This window comes from Patella vulgata, chromosome 7 (assembly GCF_932274485.2).
Source record: "Patella vulgata chromosome 7, xgPatVulg1.2, whole genome shotgun sequence".
Classification (NCBI taxonomy): Eukaryota; Metazoa; Mollusca; class Gastropoda; family Patellidae; genus Patella; species Patella vulgata.
In genome coordinates, this window is record NC_065885.2 from 6,345,393 (window position 1) to 6,362,460 (window position 17,068).

The 17,068-nt window shown below is 36.6% G+C and overlaps 1 protein-coding gene across 1 annotated transcript in view; it reads right to left on the bottom strand.

Moving 5' to 3' along the window:
- LOC126828111 (agrin) overlaps positions 1-17,068 on the bottom strand; it is a 243,955-nt gene that overhangs the window by 69,018 nt on the left and 157,869 nt on the right. Inside the window, exon 4 of the mRNA XM_056102221.1 lies at positions 6,116-6,352. Coding sequence (XP_055958196.1) covers positions 6,116-6,352 — 237 coding nt within the window. The remainder of the gene's footprint in view (positions 1-6,115; positions 6,353-17,068) is intronic.

The window sequence follows — 17,068 nt, forward strand, 5'->3', positions numbered from 1 at the left end:
GGAACTTGATCCGGAACTGTATTGCTAGAGAAGGATACTAAATTGAGAACATTATAACTGGCCAACTTGCTCCTGAGTCTGTCATGTGGCTCATCAAAGAGAGAGACAGAGAGAGAAATGGGGTTTAACTTCACTCGACACAAACTAGGTCATTTCGAGACTAACATATGGTTCAATTGTATTCAATAATTCACTTGTGGGTAAAGGGTCTTTTAGCAGTGTAAGGAAACCGGAGGACCTGCTGAAAACCCACAAGGTTGGACGGGCGACAACCGGACTGTATCACTACCAAGCCAGTTGACTCAATGACAGACCTTATGATGTAACGCGCACATGCTAACCATTTGGCCATCCAAAAACCCTTTTTAAAAAGATTATAAGAAATGAAATGAAATGAAATGGGGTTTGACGTCCTACTGTTCTGCTCCTAAACTGGGCTAATGAAGACGGGCATACGCCATACAGTGTGCTATGAGGGAAATTTTGCCCGAGCAGCGGCACTATTGCCATTTCTTATATCGAATTCCAACTGCCAGGGGAACTTTTACATGCATTCCAATATATACACAGGACCTCGGTTTTTCGTTTCATCCGAAGGACTAGACAGCTGTCCATGTCAGGCCCTCCGTCCTGCATCACTGACATGTGGGAACCACGCCGGAAAATCTGGATGAACTTTCTCGGCCAATGCAGGGATCGAACACCCAACCTCCAGGCTAGCGAGCCAGCGTCTTACCCACTTAGCCACGTGATCCCCAAAATTATAAGAAGTCAAGAAATAAATAATACAGGGAAAAAACCATGAATATAACAGTCAGTTGTGATTATAGACCATGACATTTATACTTCATCCAGATGATTTGTTATACAGTGATTTTACATTCCTTTACAATGTGCCGATTTTTTATTTCTATAATGAAACAAACTCGTGAGGATTTAACATCCTACCATTTTAGCAATCGGATTAAAATACTGGGGCCTGTTTCACGAAATTTTAACTAAGATAAAATTCAAATTTTAGTAATTTGATTGGATAATATTAGACAGATTGTAGTGCTTAGCCAATCAAAATTGAAGTATCTACTAAAATTTGGATTTTATCTTTAGTTAAGATTTCAAGAAACAGGACCCAGATCTATATTTCGTTCTGTTTTTTTTTATACATCCAGATCTGACCGGTTGTAGTGGAAGGTCGCGTCAGAAGTCATACAAGTGGCTTTTGGCCCTATGACATCCGATATTTGATTAACCAATAAGCGTTGATGTTTCTAGTGGGTTATCCAAAGTTCAAGTTAGAAACTCGCCGCAATTTTGACCCTATGACATCAGACACTTGATTAACCAATCAGCGTTGCTGTTTCTAGTGGGTTACCCACAGTTCCGTGCACCTCATGTGAAAGACCGTTTCATTGGCTTATCATTCACCTCATCCAGAACACGGGTTATATAACAGCTCTCCGAGATCTTAGTGTAGTAAAGACAAGTAAAACAAAATTTTGAACTATAAAAAACTAAACGGTTGACTGTTTCACCATCTGGGCTAATGATAACAAATGTTATTTTGATGATCTTAAAATTGATTAAGAAAAAAACAGTGTGGGAGAAAACAGAGGATCTCGAGAAAAACTCACGAGTCAATATCGATCCTTCGTACCTTCCCCACACCCGTAGTGATAGAACCGAAATACAATAGGTACCGTATTTAACACAAAGTATGGTTTATATCAAATATGGTCAAGATTTGAAATATAACAGATGAGTAAAAGGGATTGTAAAATTATGATTTGACAGTTTTTATCCATAATAAGATATTCTCGTCTTCTAATTGACGTTCAACTGATAATATACAAGAAATGATTTGGATCACAGTTTCGAATAAATCCATACCAAATATCTGGAGAAAATATTATGTGACACAAACTAGGTCATTTCGGGACTAACATATGGTTCAATTTTATTTCAACAATTTGCTTTCATGTAGGGTCTTTAGCAGTGGGAGAAAACCCATAAGAATGGACAGGCAATCTTACTCCTTGTCACGTACAACTGGGGAATCGAAACCACACCAGTTGAAAGACCTTATAATACAACGCACACGCTATAATCATTCGGCCCCCACCCCCACCACCAATATAATCGAGTTGAAAATGAAAATGTTATCTGCACTCATTGACACTAGTAGAGTATTTTGTAATTATCTTATTAATGAGAAATATGTCAAGTTACGATTGCTAATCAATATTCTCTACTTTACGTACCATTATATCGACGGAAATTCAACTAAAAATATTCAAGTTGTCGCGATTTATTTGATATTTCGACACAAACCAGGTCATTTTGGGACTAACACATGGTTTAATTTTATTTCAATAATTTGCTTGCGCGTAGGGGTCTTTAGCAGTGGGAGGAAATTGGAGGACACAGAGAAAACCCACGAGGTTGGACAGGCGACCCTACTCCTTGTCACGAAAATTCTTAGAATAACCAACAAAAATAACACAAATGTAAAGACAGAAATAGCTCTCTCGGTTCTTCAAATAGCAAGATTAATCGAAAAGGAACAAATCAAACTATTAATCAGTCTTTTACGCAGCTAATAAGGAAAGTTTGACCATTTTGATTAAAACAGACAATAGTCTCCATAGTTAAAGAAATGAAATGGGTTTTAACATAGTCCTACTAGGAAGGACATATGTTAAGGGATCTTTGACGTGCACACCAACATGTAAATAGGACCATACTTTATCATCCCATCCAAACAATAGATGATTGGTATTGCCAGGTCCTCCATCAAGCTTCATGACAGGGAGAAACCATGTAAGGTAACCCTGAGGAAATTTCTCGTACAAAAACCTGATCAAGCAAGCACTTCCATGGCTCAGCAAATTCTCTTTACATTATCTGGGTCTTAACTATTATAGTGAGAACTGCCAGCTCTTTATCTAATCTTCCATAATGTATCTTTAAGCTTCTAAATTTTCAGTTTACTTAATCTTGGAACATAAACCTTTATGGGAATTTGGATGGGGTCAAAATGATTTTGAAATTACATACTTTCTCCCTTCAATAAATCCCGTCTTCATTAGCCCAGGTTAGGAGCAGAACAGTAGGACGTTAAACTCCATTTCATTTCATTTCATTTCCCTTCAATAACTCAACAGCAAATTACCATGTACAAAACCCAAACTAAATTCAAACTCAAATCAATGATTTTTCCACATTTGAATAATTCTCACGCAACTTTTGTATGGAAGAAATTTATTGTGAATAATTGGAGTTGTCATTTTCCAAACGCCTTCTACATTCAGACATGCAAAGTTATCATTTCTTGCATCGAAATACAATTGCCATGACATGACACTTGGATAGCCTGTTCCTTGGAGAATTGACGGGCCTTGATTTTTGATATGAAATCACAATTACAAAGTATGTGAGATGATGTCATGCTCGGTTCTTGGGTCAAAATGTACTATTGTACTTGTTTTTTTTATGCAGATGTGAATGAAGAGATAGTGAGCGAGAGAGAGAGAGAGGGGGGGAGAGAGAGAGATGGGTTTAAATTCCACTCAACACAAACTAGGTCATTTTGGGACTACCAAATATGGTTCAATTTTATTTCAAGAATTCGCTTGTGCATAGGGGTTTTTAGAAGTGGGAGGAAGTCTGAAGAAATCCATGAGGATGGTCAGGTGACCCTATTCCTTGTCACATACAACTGGGGAATTGAAACCACGTCAGTTGACGCAATGACAGACCTTATGATACAACCCGCATGCGCTAACCACTCGGCCATCTAACCCCCTGTGAATGAATAGATTATGGTTAGATTATATAAAATGAAGGAAAGGATTGGGGATTGGGTGTGGGTGGGTGTGTGTGTGTGTGTTGGTGGGGGTGGAGGGGTGGAGGTGGCTTGTGCTACCCTCTACCCTCCTCTCAGTAGTCTTTAAATGGTCAAATTTTAAGCATCTCCAGCATCAAAATCGTCAACTAAAAAACAAATTTCCTTTTATAGTTTGTCACATTTCAAAATCTGTGTTCCAAATCCTCAATCTAGTGGCATGGTTCTCATCCTGTGCTTGTACATGACAAGGAGTAGGGTTGCCTGCCTGACCTTGTGGGTACCTTTCACTATTACCCCAATGCATAAGCAAATTTTTAAAATAAAATTGTACTATAAATTAGTCCCGAAATGACCTAGTTTGTGTGTGTGGGTGTGTGTGTGTGTGTGTGTGTGTGTCTCTCTCTCTCTCTCTCTCTCTCCCCCCCTCTCTCTCTCTCTCTCTCTCCCTCTCATATCTACTTTAGTGGTCTATGTCCGTGATGAGAGTAAGATGATGAAAATGAAGTGAATGTTGATTGATTGTGTAGGTTGATATTACCTGGAATCTACCTGAATAATCTATACAGGTGTTAATTAATTATTAACGTGTCTACAACTCGTCAAGGTTATCATACAGATGAAATATCAATATTTACACAAATACTAGAACACATAACATTGCAAAAACCACAGTTTATAGGTCTTGTGGCAATTGAAGTCATCGCACTGGAGCAAATAATATCTAAAAAACGCATGTGATAGGCCTTGTGGCAATTGAAGCCATCGCACCAGAGCAAATAACATCGCAAAAAACTACAGGTGATAAGTCTTGTGGCAATTGAAGCCGTCCCATTGGAGCAAATAACAATACTTAAAAAAACACACATGTAATAGGTTTTGATAGCAATTGGGAGTCATTCCATTGGAGCAAATAACATCTTAAAAACACATGTGATAATGTTTGATAGCAATTGAAGCCATCTCATTGGAGCAAATAATACCTAAAAACCACAGGTGATAGGCCTTGATAGCAATTTTTGGCTCCCCATTGGAACAAGTAAACTGTTTAAACCACAGGTAATAATCATTTAGAAAATTGACAGCGCCCCATTGGATGATGCATATCCAATGTAACAAAATAGGTAATTTTGGGACTAACATATGGTTTAATTTTTCATTCCATTAATTCGCTTGCGCGTAATGGTCTTTAGCAGTGGGAGGAAACTGGCGAAAACCCACGTGGTTGGACATCGACCCTACACCTTGTCACATACTATGCCAGTTGACTCAATGACAGACCTTATGATACTATGTTTACCAATTGGCCCCCCACCCGCCCAGAATTAATAGACCAAAAAGCCATTTATAAAATTGGAGATTGTGGTACAATAATTAATAAGGGTCCACCTAATTTCATGAATGACATACACAGGTTATATAGAACGCAAATCAAATGATTTGAGTATTACTTGGAACAATGTCTCGCTTTCTCTACTGCTCCAGAGGTGATACAGAGAGAGCAGGATTTAATGGTGGTTGAGCCAGTCAACTTTTGAAATAATAGAAAGTACAGACCTAAATCTGTTTAAATTCTACAAAAGAGAATTACTCTTCTAGTGTGCTAAAAATGTATATTTTAATGCACTAAAAATGTATCTTTTAATGAGCTACAATTATATATTTTGATGCATCTTTTAGAGTGCTATCAATGTAAAATATATATTTTAATGCACTAAAAATGTATGATGTATCTTTAGCGTGTGATCAATGTAAAATGTATATTTTAATGCACTACAAATGTATATTTTTATGTGCTATAGGTTATATATTTTGATGTAGATCTTAATGTGCTATCAATGTAAAATGTATATTAGAAAAGTAACACTACAAAAGTCTTCACAGGAAATACCAATCATTTTAATAATATTACTTATTCTGTACTTAGTGTGTATCATTAAAGAGAAAAATTCAGATCAAAGTTCACAAATCAAAATCCGATGCACACCTGAAATAGTAACCTGTGTCTAACCAAAGTTCAAATAAGTAGAAAACAAAAAAATAAATAAATTAAAATAAAACTAAAAAACTGGTTCACCTACCTGTTTCTTACCCTATTTCTAACATAGAAATAGGAAATAAATAAAAAAACAAAAAAAAACAAAACAAAAACCTATTCTGCAACCTGTTTCTTACCTGAGTTAAAATATATTAAAAGAAAATAATAAAAACAAAACATAAATAATTTAATAAAAACAAAAAAAACCAAAAAAGAACTAAAAGTATAACACATACCACACTTTCCGTAGTATTTGACTCGGATTTCCTTCATGCTGTTGCAAGCGGCTCGATGTAATTCACACATGTTACTATAATCTATTCCATTGCTACCACAGACGGGGGTGCTGCCCAAACTGTCCCCAAACGTATCGCATCGATCTGGACAGACACAACGATGTGAAGAACCATCAATGGAAGGAATACATTTGGCACCATAGGTACAGACTTCTCCCTCACATGGGTCTGGTATTCCTGGTGGAAATTCATAGCAGGCATTAGTTAAATCACAGATCATATACAAAATAATACCTATGTACAACATAGTGGAAAAACCGCTACAAAACTTTCGCATTTGTTTTAGTGATGAAGTGATGTTAACCGTTAGTAAGGTGAAAAATGGCATCTTGTTACAAATGTTAAAAAGCATCAGTGAAATATATGAATTCAGATATGTTTGGTGAATTTATATTTATCTTCCAACTCTTCTGATATAAAGAATAATAAAATGTTTTCATTCACTGTGAACACAAACTATATAACGACTAATCTGGCGCACGATTTCTCCCGATTCCATTTCACATGGTAGTTGGATCACGGCTCCTGTTTAACTGTGACCAAAGTCTCGCAGCACACGTTGACGAATGTATATACTACATTAAGTTTTCTAGTGTCATTCAAATATACCTGTCCTACAACCATTACTGTAAATTGCAACAACGTTGCCACACGTGAATTAATGAAATTGAATCATAGCGTCACGCCATTAAGTCATGCAAGTAATGGCAAATAATGGACGGACTGAACAAATCAATATGACTACACTTTGGTTGGTTATACGTCCTGCACGTCTGAGACTCTAGTATAAACAATCCAGACATTAACGCTCTTTCTGCTTTTCTAATGTCATAGTAATAATCACATTCTCGTGTCAAACCATTTTGATGATGTTGACTTAAGGCTGTATTGGAATACTAGGCCCACATTAATCCCCGTTATTTCCAATCTTTCTGATAAAATTAATAGCAGGAGAACTTGAGAAACCAGTCACCTTCCTCACACACGAGTCCTTATTTCTCCACAACTCTAACCAATTAATATATATCTGAGAGACTACGATAAGCAAGTCTACAAACTAGCTAATAAGAGTTGAAATAACAGTGGTTTTAGAGTCTGTCAGTAACACGATCGTATTATTCCACCATTCTCCAACAAACCATTTTAGATATAGCGTAAAACAAATGTGAATCCACTGTCAATACTGGCTATTATAATCAATACTCTGCTAGAATCGTGTTTTTAGTTAGTGTAACGATTCACTCCAATATCTGTCTCATCGTGGCAACGAGAGAATTTATAGTCAGTTTGCCAGAACCTTTCAGGCACTTTCGGGCAACCCGCTGACTTGCAGCAATAACTGACCGTTTAAAAGGTAATTTCAGCGTCCACTTGTAACCATGAATTCCAGTAATCTGTGGTCATTGTCTAGAGATTGTAGCTGGGAGATGTAACATACTGACCCTATCACCGTATCTCAGATTATATCCATGATTGCAGATAGTAAAAACACCGACTATAGGGATTTTCGACTCGAAGTCGCTTCCAGCTATTCCTCTACTAGTATAGCCAGATAAAATATTTATGAGTCAATTCCCACTGGGTTCTCGTTCACTAGTGCTTTAAACAAACAAGAAATGCTGTGTTTATGTTCTGTTTGTGCAATATCGATAAAAATACTGCTTCAATATAATAAATAGCAGTCTATTCCCTTTAGATTTCGAGAGGAAGGTCCTCCTAATGCTTATTATAAATAAACAATTTCCCTTTAGATTTCGTGAGAAAGGTCCTCCTAATGCTTATTATAAATAAACAATATCCCTTTAGATTTCATGAGGAAGGTCCTCTTAATGCTTATCATAAATAAACAATTTCTTTTGTACATATAAAAGGGTACGAGGCACTTTATTAAAATCGAACTGTCTGAAACTGTTACTTTTGTCAATATATTGTTTTAAAGATACACACTGAGCGAGAAATGGGATTTAACGTCCACTCAAAACAAACTAGGTCATTTATTTCGGGACTAACTTAGGCCTATGTGTAGGGGTCTTTATAGCAGTGGGAGGAAACCTGAAAGCTCAGAGAAATAACAAAATATATTGCCCACTCCTTGTCTTGTCAAGACCTTATGATCTAAAGTGCAAATTTTAAATCCGTCGCTCACCAACTCCCTCTCCCTCAGTCCCCCCCCCCTCTGCTCGCTGACCAACTCCCTCCCTCTCCCGCTCTTCTCTGTCGGAATTAAGCTATTAATTATTGTGATTTTTCCATTACCTCTTGAAACTTGGAGAATAAGAGTCCATCTATTTTAAAACATTTTTTATAATCTTTCAACTGTCATTATATCCTTTAGGAAAACTGGAGTTCATTACTCTCAGCATGCAATGTGTGCTGGTATTGGATATAAAAAAAATATCTGTCTGAAAGCCTCATTCAAAACTCTTTTAATAAGAAAAAAAAATACCAGCCACAAAAAAAACAAAAAACATATTTTCATAGAATTAATTAGATTACATTAAAACATTCGGAAATCCTTTTTTTTTTATAACTATTATTTTAAGTACATTAAGAATTAGTAATCTTTTAAGGAAAAGGATGTTTTGTCTGACTACCGTAGTACATTTTAATTAAATTTATAATTAATCGCTTATTTTCTTGTTTACCTAATTATTTGTCAAAAATAGATCCAGGTATTAATACCTGTGGTGAAAATTGACATTATTTCATTGGGGAAAAAATTACGTAAATTATTTATTGGCGTCAATAATGGGTAATCAATGGATTTAATGACTACAGCAATGAAATGAAATAAAAAGGTGTTTAACACCCTACTGTTCTGTACCAACCAGAAATGAAATGAAATGGGGTTTAACGTCCTACTGTTCTGCTCCTATACTGGGCTAATGAAGACGGGCATAAAGTGTGTGATGAAGGGAATTTTGCCCGGGCAGGGGCACTATGGCCTACTCTTATATCGAATTCCAACTGCCAAGTGATCTTTTACGTGCACGTGCACGGGACCTTGGTTTTTCATACCATCCGCAGGACTAGACAGCTGTCCTTGTCAGGCCCTCCGTCCTGCATCACTGACTAGGGGAAACCACGCCGGAAAATCTGGATGAACTTTCTCGGCCAATGTAGGGATCGAACACCCGACCTCCAGGCTAGCGACCCAGCGTCTTACCCACTTAGTGTACCAACCAGATGTCATACAGTGTGTTATTAGGAAATTTTTGCCCGGAATGCAGCATCTTCACCAATCGATTTCCAAACGCCAAAGTTTTTTTTTTATGTGCCCACCTAGGTCTTTCATACCATCCAAACCACTAGACATATCAACCAGAGAATTCCTCCTCAAAGGTGAAGTTTTGACCTTTTTTAAAATTGCAATGAGAGATAACACTGACAGGTCAACTTTTTACAAACTGACAGCCTCTCTAAAATATCTGATCTTGTCTTATAGAAGTATGCATTAACCAAAGAATCTCAACCTCAAAGGAGATGGCTGAATTTTATAAAAATATAAAAATGACGTACAACTATAACGGCTACTTGAATTACATTTTAAATAATTTCTAGATGCCTCGGCATTCCAATTTCACACTGAATAAATAAATATTTTCTTGGTAATGTCATTTGCAGAATAAGCAGTAGCAATTCTCACTTAAAGGGAGACGTCAAGAATTTTTTCAAAATGTTGATCCCTTCATCACTCTCTCGTGTTAGAATATAAAAAAAGATGGATCATTTCCTTTAACAACAAATTCTGGAAATACATGGGGCAAAATTCTATGGAATACACAGGACACAACTTTAGGAAATACACAGGATACGATTCTAAGGAATACACAACTCTAGGGAATACACAGGACACAACTCTAGGCAATACACAGGATAAGATTCTAAGGAATACACAACTCTAGGGAATACACAGGACACAACTCTAGGAAATACACAGGATACGATTCTAAGGAATACACAACTCTAGGGAATACACAGGACACAACTCTAGGAAATACACAGGATACGATTCTAAGGAATACACAACTCTAGGGAATACACAGGACACAACTCTAGGCAATACACAGGATACGATTCTAAGGAATACACAACTCTAGGCAATACACAGGACACAACTCTAGGCAATACACAGGACACAACTCTAGGGAATACATGGGACACAACTCTAGGAAACACACAGGACACAACTCCAGGAAATACACGGGACACAACTCTAGGGAATACACGGGACACAACTCTAGGAAATACACAGGACACAACTCTAGGGAATACACAGGACACAAATTTAGGGAATACACAGGACACAATTATATGGGATTCTCAATACTTTCTACACTGATGGGGTTAACAGAATATGCTACAATTCACCATGTCTTGGTAAATACTGATTGCCACTGAAACATTTTAGACAGAGAGATTCAACTTTTACAATATTGCAGTTAACATCGGAATCAAACTCTTAAAATGATGACAAAAGAATTTAATCTTTAGCCTTATCAACGTTTGGGAATATGTTTAAATGTCACCGAGTCTAGCACAGAAAAATAAGATAAAATCTTTATTTTTTTTTCTTAAATATTAATTATTCATGACAGACATTTTATAGATATTCAGTTTCGCTACTCATCAATGACCTTTAAGAAAAAAACCAAAAAAACTATGTCTGAAATGCAAGTAAAGCCCACACGCTAGCAACTAAATATCTATAGAATGACGACAATTTGATTAAATCATAAATTAATCTATTTATATTTTGCATTGGATATCAGGACTCCATTACCAAAAAGAGAAAATATGTTCGATTGCGATCGACTTGTAGGATGCTAAACCCCCATTTCCTTTCATTTCATTGAGATCAATGTAAATTTGGCTCAATGAAGATTTCAATGTAAATTTGGTTCAATGAAGATTTTTTAAAAGATGATTCATGGCAAAGGTATTCAGAAGGCAGCGAAGCATTTTCGTTAACATCTCGTTGGTAAAAGAAGCCAAGTTATATATATATGCATTATGCAAGAGGTAACTCTGCAGGTCTATCTTTAGAACTGAAATGTTATATAAACTATTAATTAGACATTTATTAAAGATACATTATGGGAGATTCGATAACGAGTTGGCAGTTCTCACTATAGTAATTAAAAACTAGATAACGTAAAGGCAATTTGCTGAAAATTTCATTCAAATTGATCCACTATGAACCGAGAACTAGACAAATGAAATTTCTGCCTAGCCTCGGTCATCATTACTAAAGTCAGTACGTTAAACAGCATAGTCTCGATTATCCATTTAATCGTTTAATCGAGAAGGAAAGTTATGCAGTAAATCGGATCACAATCCACTAAAGATCGCAGGCTAGCGATGCCATCTAGAGTTCATTATGGTTTGGATAAGTTAATTAATGTCTAATTAATAATTTAGATAACATTTCAGGCCTAAAGAAAGACCTGCAATAGACAGATTTAGCTCTTGCATAATGTAAGTTTAACATGAAAAGACCATAATCAACTCTCGATGCCATCGTATCTGTTCGATCTGCTGTTAAACGTCTGTTGATGATTAAACGCAAAAATGGATAATCGATACATTGTTAATTATCGTGACAGTGCTAATGATGACAATCGAGGCTACAAAGAGTGAAGCAATTTGAAGGAAATTTTCACATAATCTAGTTTTTAACTATATTAGTTAGAACTACCAGCTCTTTATCTAATCTTCCATAATGTATCTTTAAGTGAGAGAGAGAGAAAGAGAGAAAGGGGTTTAACATCCACTCGACACAAACTAGGTCATTTCGGGACTAACATATGGCTTTTAATTTTATTTCAATAATTCGCTTGCGCATAGGCGTCTTTAACAGTGGGAGAAAACCGGAGGACCCGAAGAAAACCCATGAGGTTGGACAGGACAACACTACTCCTTGACAGACCGTATGATACAGCGCGCGCGTACTAACCATTCGGCAATCCAACCCTCTTATCTTTAAGTGATGGAGCATGGCAAGGGCAACACATCTAGTAATGATTAAACATTCCTTGGTTGTACCTGACACGGAGTAGGGTTGCCTGTCCAACCTCGTGAGTATTATCTGGTTTCCTCCCACTGCTAAAGACCCTACGCGCGAGTGATTTAATGAAATAAAATTGAACCATATGTTAGTCCCAAAATTATCTAGTGTGTGTCGAGTGAACAAACCCTCAAAAATCAAATGTTTGACGTCATAGAGTGGAAGCCATCAAAAGTATAACAAGCCAACAGTGAGGCTGATGTCCCCCGCTGAAATCCCAAAATAAATAGATGACACATATTAATTAATCGCACATTTATTTTTTTCAAAAGTATCGAGCAATCAAACTACACACTAAGTTTCATCACTCTCCATCAGATAGAATCAAGATTATCTTGTCCCAAAGAAAATGATTAACTCTGCTTAGCTTTAGCTTGAAATGTTAATCATTGAAATCAGTCAAGACATTCACATTTGTTTCAGTGTATCTCTACAATGAACAGCAGACATAATAATTTTATGATAATTCTGATTGCCTTTTATCACTGATAATTTGCTGTCTTAATTTGTTTTTCTATCGGATAGGTTAGATCTGAGTGGGAATCACTGCAATTTGAAATAAAAACAAATCGTCATGCAAATTCTTTTATAAGCTTTAAAAGTCAAGAAGTTTGTATAGCCGAAATATTCCTAGTCTAATATTTGCCATATCTGATATACACACAAGGTTTCCAACTAAAGCTTTTTGAAATGAGACAATCTTTATTTAAGATATCACGGACGACGACCCCTGGAGACCATCACACAGACTGTTAAAAGGTACACCATAGGCTTAAGAGTTAGATGCCTGCCCGTTTTTATCATTCGTCAATTTGACAGTTGGGCTGATCAAACATGAACATTTATTCATCACTTAATGTTAAAATCATTAAAGAGCCTAAAAGTCTCTCAATTTGGTGCTATTCTTTATACTCGTTACAGATGTAAATTTAATAGAGTCAATCTGAATTCTCAAAGATGCACGATTCCAAGATGACAGGAAATTCCCCTGCCAGACAACTAAGCTATGAAACATGGCCAGCACTTGTAAAAATACAAAGTTTAAGACAAACAGAAATGTCACGATTTAATAGTTTTATGTGTTTTATGTCAACTCGGGTCTGTTTTTCTGTTTTTAGTTAATTTACCCGGGGGAGGGGAGAGAACATTTGAAATAAATTTTTTTCAATAAATACAATGTGATTTCAGAAAAGTAAAAACAAATAATATTATACAGATTGAAGTGTCAGTTTATTTTTATTTTTTTCATCCTTCTTCGTACCATAAGATCTGTCATTGAGTCAACTGGGGTGGTTACAATTCCCCGGTTGTATAAGTGACAAGGAGTGAGTTAGCCTATCCAATTTTGTGGGTTTTCTCCGGTTCCTACAGTTTGTTCCCACAGCTAAAGACCCCAACGCGCAAGCGAATTATTGAAATAAAAATTAACTATATGTTAGTCCAGAAGTTACATAGTTTGTGTTGAGTGGACATCAAACCCCATTTCTCTCTCTACAGCAGTTTCTTTAGCATGTCATCTTCTCTTTTGGGACGGGTCATTTGGAAGGGACAAAAAACCAAGGTTTCTCTGTAGTTTGTGTGTTGTGTTAGTCTCTCTCTCTCTCTCTCTCTTCTCTCTCTTCTCTCTCTCTCTCTCTCTCTCTGCAGAAAAATAAGAGGTCAAACCCCCTTACATTTCATTTTTTAAGAAAATATTCTGGATGTGATCGCACTAGTTTTCATTTAATGTGTTACCAACAACAATCAGATGATGGACTAAAATCAGAATTATAAAATGTCTTCCTTGACCAGCAGTCTCTTCTAACTTCTTACTGTCTGGTTGATCAATTCTACAAGGCATCATAAAGATCAAATAGTCCGACGTCCAGATTTTCATTAAACGGTAGAATGGGAACAAGTACTATCATAGTACGCGGACAACGATTAATACTACAATCACTCGATACCTAATTACTCACACAGATTCCTCTACATTCAATAATCTTCACACGCCATACTCGTCGAATACTAATCATTCCCGGCTATAGAAATAGAGTCAATGAACATTTACTTCAATCCGTCGCGAACAATGTCAAATTATTGTCGCTGCCAGATATGCCATCATCCCATCTGGACCAATTACTATTCAACCTTCCTTTTATAAAATATCAGCAATAATAAGAGATGAGAATATTCATGGAAATTTGTTGGGCCAGTCATTCTAAGTGCTTGATTCCAGCTTCGCATGTGTTGTCATTAAACATACATTATGCAAGAGCTAAATCTGCCAATTGCACGTCTTTCTTTAGGCCTGAAATGTTATCTAAATTATTAATTAGACATTAATTAACTTATCCAGACCATAATCAACTCTCGATGACATCGCTAGCCTGCGATATTTCTGGATTAGAATCCTATCTGCTGCTTAATGCTCATTGACAAATAAAAAAATGGAGAATCGAGACTATGTTTTTTATCGTACAGAACTGCCAGCTCTTTATCTAATCTCCCATAATGTATCTTTAATGGGGCTCTAATTTAGCCCAACCTAATTAATAGGTGTGTGTGGGGGGGGCAGTTTCGGATGCGTTTGTCATAAATTGGGGCTTTAATTTAGCCCAACCAGATCAATAGGTAAGGGGGGGGGGGATTTTAATTACTGCTAATTTTGGTTCATGTTTTTATTGTAATTTTGTTACTGTCATTTATATGTTTTATGATTAATAAATGACATTTTACACCATATTAACATGTTTTAGTTGATTCTTAGATTGAGCCAAACATAATAACACCTTTATAGGGAATAAAAATATTATAACCATACACTGGCTGTGGTATAACACCTTCATAGGGAATAAAAATATTATAACCATACACTGGCTGTGGTATACCACCTTCATAGGGAATAAAAATATTATAACCATACACTGGCTGTGGTATACCACCTTCATAGGGAATAAAAATATTATAACCATACACTGGCTGAGGTATACCACCTTCATAGGGAATAAAAATATTATAACCATCCATTGGCTGTGGTATAACAGATACCATTCATAAACACCCCCCCAAAAAAGAAGACACCTACAGTTGTTCCATGAGTGGGTGCTGCATCACTAACTTGTGATCTAGGATCTGGGCCGAGAAGGCTCCGTGGGATTTTCCAGCATGCGATCACCACCTCAGTAATGCAGGACAGAGGGCCTAGCAAGGAACATTGTCTAGTTGGTCAGATGGGGTTTAACATGACATTAGGTCATTCGGGACTAACATATGGTTCAATTTTATTTCAATAATTTGTTTGCGCATAGGGGTCCTTAGCAGTGGAAGGAAACCGGAGGACCCAGAGAAAACCCACGAGGTTGGACAGGCAACCCTACTCCTTGTCACGTACAACTGGGGATTTAAAACCACGCCAGATGATTCAATGATAGACCTTATGATACAACGTGCACGCCCTAACCATACAGCCATTTAACCCCCTGGCACAAAAAAAAACACAGGTCCCGAAAGAAGCCTTGTCAGTTGGAATACAAAGAATGATCGGGGAAATGTTGGCTGCATGTAAAAGAAACCTTTTTAAATTCAATGATGAAGAGAAGGTGGAAACGACACGCTCTGCATCAAAAAATTCCCTCAAACCACAATGCATTGTGTATGTCCATCTTTTTAACAGAAAAATCATTAGGGGAAGAAACACCAAGATTGCATAACATTGTTTAACTTAACAAAGAAGAAGAAATACAAAATGGAGGACAAAAATCGTGATTTAGGATTCCTTTATGTCACGTTTTTGTTAAATAAATCTGACTTCTGTGTCTGCGTCAAAAATAGCTTAAGGATGTTGCATTATTCAAGAGCAGAAAATATATCCCATTGAGATGTTATCCACAATACAACATGATAATTTTTCTGTGAAATAATCTGTAAACTTTCAAGTGAAGCGTGGGTTGATTTCTTTCCTCAATTCTTCATAACCACACAAATACTTATTTCATTTGCGGGTGGTTGGATGGCCAAGTAGCGTACACATCCTGGTGTACTGAATTTAAAAGTGTTCACTGTGTCTTAAATATTAGATATTAGGATTCCATATTTAACAACATCATTATTTATTGAAACCGCAGAGAGGAGAGAGAGAGAGAGAGAAAAATGGGGTTTAACATCCACTCGACACGGACTACGTCAATTCGAGACTAACATATGGTACAATTTTATTTCAATAATTTGTTTTCAGGCTTGGGTCTTTAGCAGTGAGAGGAAACCAGAGGACCCGGAGAAAACCCACAGGGTTGGACAGGCGACCCTTCTCCTTGTCACGTACAACCAGGGAATCGAAACCACGCCAGTTGACTCAATGACAGACCTCATGATACAGCGCGTACACACTAACAATTCAGCCATCCAACCCTCCTATTGATTGAAATGGCCCAATAACTTGTGTTAATAATTTCGAAAACTCTGGATAATATTGCGTTAAAGAGCTTCACCCCCTTTAAAACAAATCTCATTGCATCAATCTATCATCTTACTGAGATGAGTCTCTGAACAGCAAGTATTATTATTCTCAGATAAGCTGAACAATGAAGAATCTGACAAGTCTTTCTTCAACAACAGATACATACAATCCACAATTGTCATGGGCCTACGATTTCATAAATAATATAACGAGAGTCGAGGGGATTGGGAGGTCGTTAGCATGAAATATTAATATGTACATGTATAGACCTATACATAAATCATATGTATTTAGAACTGAATACCAATATTCTGAGAGAGAGAGAGAGAGAGAGAGATGGGGTTTAACATCGACTCGACACAAATTAAATCATTTCATACTTTCAATT